The sequence below is a fragment of the Aplidium turbinatum genome, chromosome 3 (assembly GCF_918807975.1).
Source record: "Aplidium turbinatum chromosome 3, kaAplTurb1.1, whole genome shotgun sequence".
Classification (NCBI taxonomy): Eukaryota; Metazoa; Chordata; class Ascidiacea; order Aplousobranchia; family Polyclinidae; genus Aplidium; species Aplidium turbinatum.
The window spans coordinates 15824223-15833071 of record NC_137474.1 but is presented as its reverse complement, the minus strand read 5'-3'; the positions used below and the strand labels follow the sequence as shown (position 1 = coordinate 15833071).

General features: G+C 36.6%; 1 protein-coding gene across 1 annotated transcript; it reads left to right on the top strand.

Annotated features, from left to right (window-relative positions):
• Positions 1-7300, top strand: LOC145767017 (GDH/6PGL endoplasmic bifunctional protein-like). Its single transcript, XM_082578746.1, has 7 exons — positions 1-676; positions 1368-1507; positions 1743-1949; positions 3056-3124; positions 4409-4549; positions 4950-5865; positions 6765-7300. Exons 1-7 carry the CDS (start codon positions 27-29, stop codon positions 7009-7011), a joined length of 2370 nt encoding a protein of 789 aa, XP_082434872.1. The 5' UTR covers positions 1-26; the 3' UTR covers positions 7012-7300.
• Positions 7301-8849: the final 1549 nt, after the last annotated feature.

Sequence of the window (8849 nt, the reverse complement as noted above, 5' to 3'; positions counted from 1 at the left end):
CACATTTTTTCAAATGTAACACCAGTATGAATTTGTGTTTAGTTTCTGTTTTTCTGCTTGTTTGTGTTAAAGCTCATGACAATACTGCAACTTTAACTCAAAGCATTTACAACAGCAACTATGCTCATATTACATTGATTGGAGGATATGGAGATTTGGCCAAGAAATATCTATGGAAAGGTTTTTTTAATTTGCACCAACAACATGCAGACTCTGTAGATGATAATTGGATGATTGATTTTTATGGTGCAGGACAAAAAAATTTTACTAAAGGAGAAACGCTTTTAAACAATGCTGTAACAGATGCCCTCATTTGTTTTGCTGAAGATGAATTATGTATCCAAAGAAAGTCTTTATTTATTAAAAACCTTCAATACATTCAGCTAAAAGAAGAACAAGATTATATAAATCATTGTGCTGTCTTGGCTTCTTCTTCAACTCAAAACCACCACTGCCATGAAGGACGACAATGCCAATATCAACGTATATTTTATTTGTCGGTCCCTCCATTTGCATATGAAAGTATATCTAGATACCTTGCATTGCATTGTCGGCCTTCACAAGGGACTGGTGAGATGAAAGTAGTCTTTGAAAAACCATTTGGTCATGACCAAGAATCTGCTCTTGACCAAGCCAAAGTGCTTTCTCAATACTTAAAGGATGATGAGGTGTACAGGTACTGTAACAAAGTATTACCGGGTACCTTTGTTGCTAAAACGATGTGATTTAAGCTACTTATATTATTTGCACTAATAAATGCTGTACTGCTATATTTGTTCCAATGGTTATTTTTTCATTACAACAGTGATTTATTTACCTATCCTTGCAAACAGAATACCACCGTTTGCAGGTAGAAGTGCTAACTCTACTTTTGCCAACTTTTGGTGTGAGCCAAACACGACAGATCCAGAAAAGATAAAAAATCATTAAGATCACATTAATTTAGGATATTCATTATAATTATAAACTTACAGGTCAATCTGATCAAGTTTTAAACTAATGCAAAACAAAAGCTAAATCCTGTAGCTCACATGTCACAAAATGCTGCACTACCAAATAGTTGCACTTCTTTGTCAGGCCAAATATTTTTTGATGCTCATTGCACCATCTCATCAATTTTATTAGCATAATTTACTTTTAGTTACTACTGTAACTGAAAGTAGTAATTGAATTTGGTGTAATTCACTCTACTTTGCTTTTTGCTTGGCATTGAACACGTTTTTGTGATGATGCCTAATTGCCTATCACAGAAAATTCCCAAGTAGTGATGGCTATCACAAAAACGTGTTCAATGCCAAGCAAAAAAGCCAAGCAGTGCAATTACAAGGTAAGGTATTAATAGCTTTTATTGGTTAATTTACTTTCAGAGTTGACCACTACTTGGGAAAGAAAACAGTTCGAGAAATTATTCCATTTCGTCAAGAAAACCATGTCATCAATGGAATGTTCAACAGCAGTTATGTTGAAAAAATAGAAATTGTTATGAAGGAAATCGTCAGTGCAAAAGGTAACAGAATAAAAATGTTGTGAAAATTATTCTTACATAATATTGTTATTGTTGTCTGTTGATAGTGTTTTGATTTTTCTACCAAACCAAAAGTAGGGTTGTTAGTGTCATTCATTATACCACTACTGTCTACTAACCTAAAAATCGGCTTATTAATCATGGGTATAATATGTGGGAGCTTTTGTGTAGTGTACCAAAAAAACAATAAAAGTATTATGTTTTTTTGCTTGGCCAGGTAGAACCAGCTTCTATAACAGATATGGTGTGCTGAATGATGTCATGCAAAACCACCTGTCTGAGGTTTTGTATTTATTAACAATGGAATTACCATTGTTGTGGGGCCATGCTACACCGAGCCAGGCTATCAACGAGAACAAAGTCAACCTGCTGCAACAGATTATCACCATACCTGAAAACAACGTAGTTTTAGGACAATATCAAGGTATTCAAGATGTACAGAATCAACTAGGCCCTCCAACTATTTTGTTGCTAATGTATGATACTTTTTAAATTTTATTATACAGTATTAAAGGTATAAGATGGGTCTACATCTATTAGGTGCAGACAGTTAGGCGCAGGTCAAATACGGTAGGCGTGCACACTGTGGCGTCAGGATATTTAGGTGCGGAGCTCTGTGGCGCCCGGTCATTTAGGTGCTATTCTTCGTAAAGTCTGCAGATTATATCAGCTTGGCATGTAGGGCAATGCTTTTCACATTACCACTTGCTAAGTGGGTTCTTTGCTATACTTGCATAGTCAGGCACTGCACACTAAAAGTTTTACCATCCGCTTGAATATAGGCTAAGGTATATATGTTTTTTACTGATGTTTAGTGTAGTTATTATTTGACTTTTAAAACTAAAAATGAACTCAATAATGTTTGGAAACTTAAATAATTTATTGATAAAGCTTTTGCTGACGCAAACCTGGACTAACAACAAATAAATGCACGCGCATTAACAAAATAATATATTTTTCTGTTGAATATAACATTTTATTTGAAAAGCATTGCCCTACCTGCCAAGATGATATAATCTGCAGACTTTACTAGGAATTCACCTAAATGACCAGGCGCCACAGAGCTCCGCACCTAAATATCCTTACGCCACAGTGTGCTCGCCTATTTGACCGGCGCCTAACTGTCTGCACATAAAAGATGTGCTCCCTAAAAGATAGGCTACGTACGTTACCTTTCCTTTATTTATTAAACCGGTAACCAAAACAAAGTGTTGTTTTTAGCTAGTCTTCCAAAAAAACTTGAAAATGATAATACGTATCATATAATTATCACATAATATATATATTTCAATAGCATATTATGCTATTGAAACTTCGTTGAATGTGCCTGTCTAAGAAGTGTGGTTTTCATGCATTCTTCAGAATCTTCACGTAATTTTCTACTTTTGTGATTTGACTGTTTCTAATTGATGAGTTGTGCTTTCTTGCACTAATACAGAACTTTTTAATATGCAGTAATTGAGAAGCTCACTGTGCTTTTCATAATATGTTCTATAACAGTAATCACTTCTTGATGTAGATTATTTTTAGGCTACCTAGAAGATGTTCGAGAGGAAACTGGAGATCCCGATGCCACTTCAACAACACCGACATTTGCTGGTAACTTTTGACATCAAAGTCTAACAGAAAGAATTGCAACATTTATCAATAAATCTTCTATTTCTTTTGCTCATATTCACTAAGGAAGTATTTAAGCCCCACTCAAAGTGGCAAGAGTTACGTCTCTTTCCAGCATAACTTCAATTGCATTCAATTTATAACACTGAGGAAAACATGTTTCTCGGCAGCCGATTTGTAGCAAGAATTGACAGCGATAGACACGTGTTTCGCCCATGAGGCTGGGGTGGAAGCTACACCGTTATGGTTGGCGAATCGCAGTTGCTCGCTGTACTAGTGAGTGCTCAGCCTTGTGCTGATAGCCGGGAAGAACGCCCCTTTCTTCACACTGAGGAAAACAGTTTGGTTTTCGAAACGTTGCTGAACATGACTTTAGTTCAGTACTACAGTATCTACATTTTGGCCCTTTTAGTTTGTATGAGATTGACAAAGCAGTCGTCATTTTGCTGTTCGACTTCAACAGATTTTCTTTAACAAGCAGCGATAAATACAGTTAATATTTTATGTATATACCATACAGATTACAGAATGAGATTATTCACTAGGCATTTGGTCATAAGTTCTATTCTTGCATTGCTTCTGGTGACTGCAGAGGAACGCAATAAGAACTTTGACATTTTCAGCATCTCGTGGTAGCCTAACTTGCAGTCACCAGATAAAGTCCGCCCCGATAGCTCAGTTGATTAGCGCGTGACTTTATGAACGAAGAAACTTCAAGATCAAGCGGCGCTGGTTCGACTCTCGAGGTGTGCGCTTGAACAACGCACATTTAAGACTGCTCTCCATTCAGCGGGACCCAATGGATGGAATAATTCCCCGGCAACAACATTTCAGCAATCGAAAACTTCAATCTGTCGATCTCGGTAACCGGCCCTGCGTCAAGAGCCTCTACAAGTATGCAAAACTACCAGGAATAACCAATCAAGGCTTTGTCACTTCGAGGATAAAGATCCAAAACCAACCAACCAAGAGATCATTACATTTATGTCTTCTTTATGTGTAAAATCATGTTGAAAGTACACCATGGAGAAGTACCGACGAACCATGCGATTTTCTAAATCGACATGTCGCTTCCGCCTGAGATAAGTTGCTGTAAGCTTCGTCCAGCTAGCAAACGTTGCTCTTTTACATTGTTTCAAAGTTCCAATAACTTACTAAAAATAACCACTTTTGAAAACTAGGAACCTACCAAAGTGGTTCAATGAATGATTTTATTGGCCAGTATTTTTGCTTGTGCTGGTTTTGTTACGTGATTCTGACCTTCAGCTGTCAAGCTCTCCATAGCATCACCACGTTGGGAGGGAGTTCCAATTGTGATGGTTGCTGGAAAAAGGTTAGATGAACGTACTGGTTACGCCAGGATGGTTTTCAAAGAAAGACATTTTTCACTGAACAAAAATCTTAAAGGTAACTGTCTCCAAGCTTGTGATTTCAACTCAATGAAATTTTAGTGTTCTCCTTATTTGTTGAAATATTTCGTTAACGCTAGAACGATGGTTTTAAAAGAAAAAAGTACGACAACTGCCAACATTTAACTTTCATCTAAAATGGAAGACTTCAAAGCTATTGAACACAAAAAATTAAAACTTTTGTTTTTATTGATGTAGCCATTTGTTGTGCTTCTCACCACTATCTTTCTTGTGTTAGCTGCGTTTTGAGCGCAAAGGCTGATAGCTTATATCTGATGTCAAAGATTGTACAAAAATTTATGCAATTGAAAAGTAGCTGCCAAAATGTAAACAAAAACTTCGGGTTTTAGAATTGCAATTAACTTGCAGTAGTCCATGTAACGAAAATCATTTTTTAGGTTGTCTCCACAACGACATAATATTCCACATCGGGCATGGAGCTTTAGGCACAGCTGCTATTCTCATCAGCCGAAGTCTGCCACTGACTCCAAACTACGCGCCCGTTGGTTGGAAAATTACCAACGATCTTGATCAGACGTCATACTTGAACCTTAACCTTTCTTGCTATCATGTTTTTGTACCAATCAAAGAAGAGGGAGCTTACGATTTTCTCATTCAACGACTGTTCCGTGGTCAACAACAATACTTCTTGTCACTGCCCGGGCTTTTAGATTCTTGGAGAATTTGGGGTAAAATTGTAGACGGTGCAAGTTCGCCGTTTACAGTTTATCCAGGTGGGGATGCAACTGAAGACCAATTGAACTTCGGCTATGGTGCTCAAGGCGTGTATTTTTTGTCCAGAAAAAGTGTTATGACATTAAAAGCGTCTAACTGGAAAGGAAAATCCATCATTGAAGGATATGAATGTGATGTGACTTCATCTCTAGCTGAAGATATAAGGTTGGCTGCCTTGGAAGCAGTGAAAGAGAAAACTGTTTTTCATATTGCGTTTTCAGGTGGCAATTCACCATTGCCTCTTTTTAAATATTTATCGACGTTTATGAGAACGGCTATACCCTGGAGAAGTGTCCATATTTGGCAGGTAGATGAAAGGTGCACTTCAGACGCCAGTCAGTTGAATTTCAATGCACTTAAAACTTTTCTGTTGGATAATATTCCTTATCTGCTGCACTCGAATATTCATCCAATGCCTTCATCTACTTGCGATGATGAAAATGCTCATTCATACGAATATGCATTAGCATCTACTATTGCCGAAGTACCACGGTTAGATTACATTGTGCTTGGCGCTGGAAAGGACGGTCACACTGCTTCACTGTTCCCCGGACATGACCTTTTGAGCGAAAATGAAAGGTTGGTTTTTGTGACTTGGTTAATTTACTATTATTGTGGTTATTTTTAATATTAAAATGATTCATTACTCTTGTATTTCCTTTGAAATTGGTAGAAAGTGTAGCTTGCACTCATGGCCACAACTACACAGCAAAGGTCAAAAAAATAAAAGAATATAGTCTTAAATAGAAAACCCACTTTTTAGCATCATATGATTTAAAAATGGGTGGGATGTAACGTTTTAGTGAGTGCTTTCATAGCTTCTTGATGACACTACTCACTCATGCTGTTAGATCAACCAATTAACTGATTTAGCGGGACCTATATTAGGCTACTAGAGGAGTCTTCCGTATTTTTGTTACCGACAATATAACTGGGATAACTTCTCGAGGTTTTATCCAAAGAGATTCTTGCATGATTGGCACTGCACTCGGGTAAACACCTATGCTAAAGTCAACTCTATATTTCAAATTAGTTTATGCAACATATTTTTGATTATTCAATTAATATGCAGAAGACCAGAAAACCTTTTACGGTTTTTCGGCATTATCTGCGAATTTTTTGCTTTGTATAATTGCCTTGTATTTGAGAGACAATGATACGCTTTTCTCCCTTACAAAAAAATATAAACCTTCTTTTTTGCTTAGTGTTTTTTGCAGTTTGATTGTAAAACCCAAGAGGTTCTGCAGGGGTCGATTTCTGATACAATTTCCTAGAACATGACCATTTTAATATTTCGAATTTTTGTGCCTAACAACCTTGACAATTCCCGTGGAACAACAACAGGCTTTTTAAAATAAATTTTTAAAGCAAAGCTTTTTTACGACCATTATTTTAAAATAATGCTGGGCACAAAAGAGTTAAAAGTCACCGTTATAGCCTACAATGAGCCGTATTTTAAAACATGACTTTTCTTACAGATTGGTGGCTATTGCCGACAACGTGCCTCATCAAGTTAAAAAGAGAATGACGCTTACTTTCCCTGCAATTAATTCAGCACGGAAAGTATCACTGATTGTAGCGGGACACCACAAGTGTGAGACGATGCGTGTCATAAAGAAGACCGAATGCAGTGACGTGGCACACTACCCTGTTTGTGATTTAGCTCCATTTAACGGCAGTTTGACCTGGTTTGTCTCCGCTTGCGAAGGAAATCATGTATTTTGATATTAATCAAATCGCGTAAAATAATTTATTGATATTTTAATTTCAGTTTATCAATTACAAAATGCGAAGTAAATGGTGATAGTTTGGTGCAATGTTAGTCAGATGGCTTCTTCATCCGTCACTTTTGTAATAGAGCTTTGGCAGAGAGTCTGACTTGTTGTGGGCTTACCGTTACCATCAGCACACAAAGCCGAGTACCGCAACATTTAACGCACACTATTTACGTTTATTTTTAAGACACTCACAGAAAAAAATTATATTAAAACAAGTTTTACAGGGAACATTTCGAAACCACATCGTGTCCTCATCAGGAATAACGATTATACTGTGATTTTGTCTACATCTGATAAAGCTTTGGTAAAGAGTTCGCTTTGTTGTACCATAGATATACAAAACAAAGTAACTTTAATACGTTTAACGCTTTATCACACAAAGAAATACAGAATAATTAAAATAAACTCAAACGTTTTCGATACGTAATTGTGTCCTCATCAGGAATGATTTTATATCTGCGATATACATGAGTGTATATTGCAGATATAAAATTAGTTATAATACAGTAGAACTCGGTTAATCCGGATTCGATTTGACTGGCGATTCCATCCGAATTAGGCGAAGATCCGGATTAACCGATGACGGTTCTATCAAACCTGACTCATTTGTAGTTCCAGCTTCATCCGGATTAGGCGAAGATCCGGATTAACCGAATCCGGATTAACCGAGTTCTACTGTATTCAAGTTTATTTTTCATTGCTTTCGCGGATATGTAGAGAACGATAAAGTAAACACACGAATTTTACACCAACAAAAGGAAAATATGACAAAACCAAAAGGTTTCAAATATGCATCAATGAAACAATGTTTGGAAAACATTATCTTAGAAATGCACAGCCTCCAAACTGAGAAAAGAAAGAACAAAGAAAAGTAGAACGCTCCCTTAACAATTTTATTTCGTCGGTTGAAAAAAATAACTCTACAACCAACACGTGCTAACAACACACCAACAAGTCTAACAAATGGTAGACAACCAACACCTGTAGGCTATTGTGTAACAAGGGCGATTTAAATTTTACAATACACAAAAGAAATTGAAAAAGTGACAAGTTTCCCTAACTTTTTACTTTGAGAGTCTCCCATTCAAAAACTTGTTTGTGATGTCATAAAAGACTCAGCAAGGTAAAAATTACCGGAAAGTGTTTGTGCTGTGACCGTTAGGATTCAGATAAAATATAAAAGTTGAGATATAATAAAATATGAACATAGCACTTTCGTTCACATAAAATTTGATCCATCAATTCCAGTTTCAACTTCCAAAGGTTTTACAAAAGTTCCAAGTGAAATATATTTCGGCGATTTAAAATTCAAATAAAATATACAGTAGCAAGAAAAAATGAAACACACATTATTTTAAAGGTTGGCTAAAGATGTAGGCTACCTATATCTCACACATCTATGGCCAACCTTTAAAATAATGTGTGTTTCATTTTTTCTTGCCTTCAACCGCACTGCAGTATACTGTATAACTTTGTAAATTTTATTTTGTATGTTATTCGCTTTGAGGATGCGCATTGTCATGGTACGCGAAACGTCAGTGAAACGATTAATCAACCTGTTTGTTGTTGTCTTTACTTTCACTTTCATCAGATGAACGTTGCAACTAGTGCTAGAAACAACACCACTGTTGATAATGGTCCTAATGAACACCCGAGCTTTTCAGTATTCAGTATATTTATTAAATGTTTTATTAAAAACTAATTCCTGATGAGGACACACAGGACGTGTGAGCACCATCTCACCCCCCCCCCCCCCGAAATCTAGTTTGGGCTATAGCCGTAAAC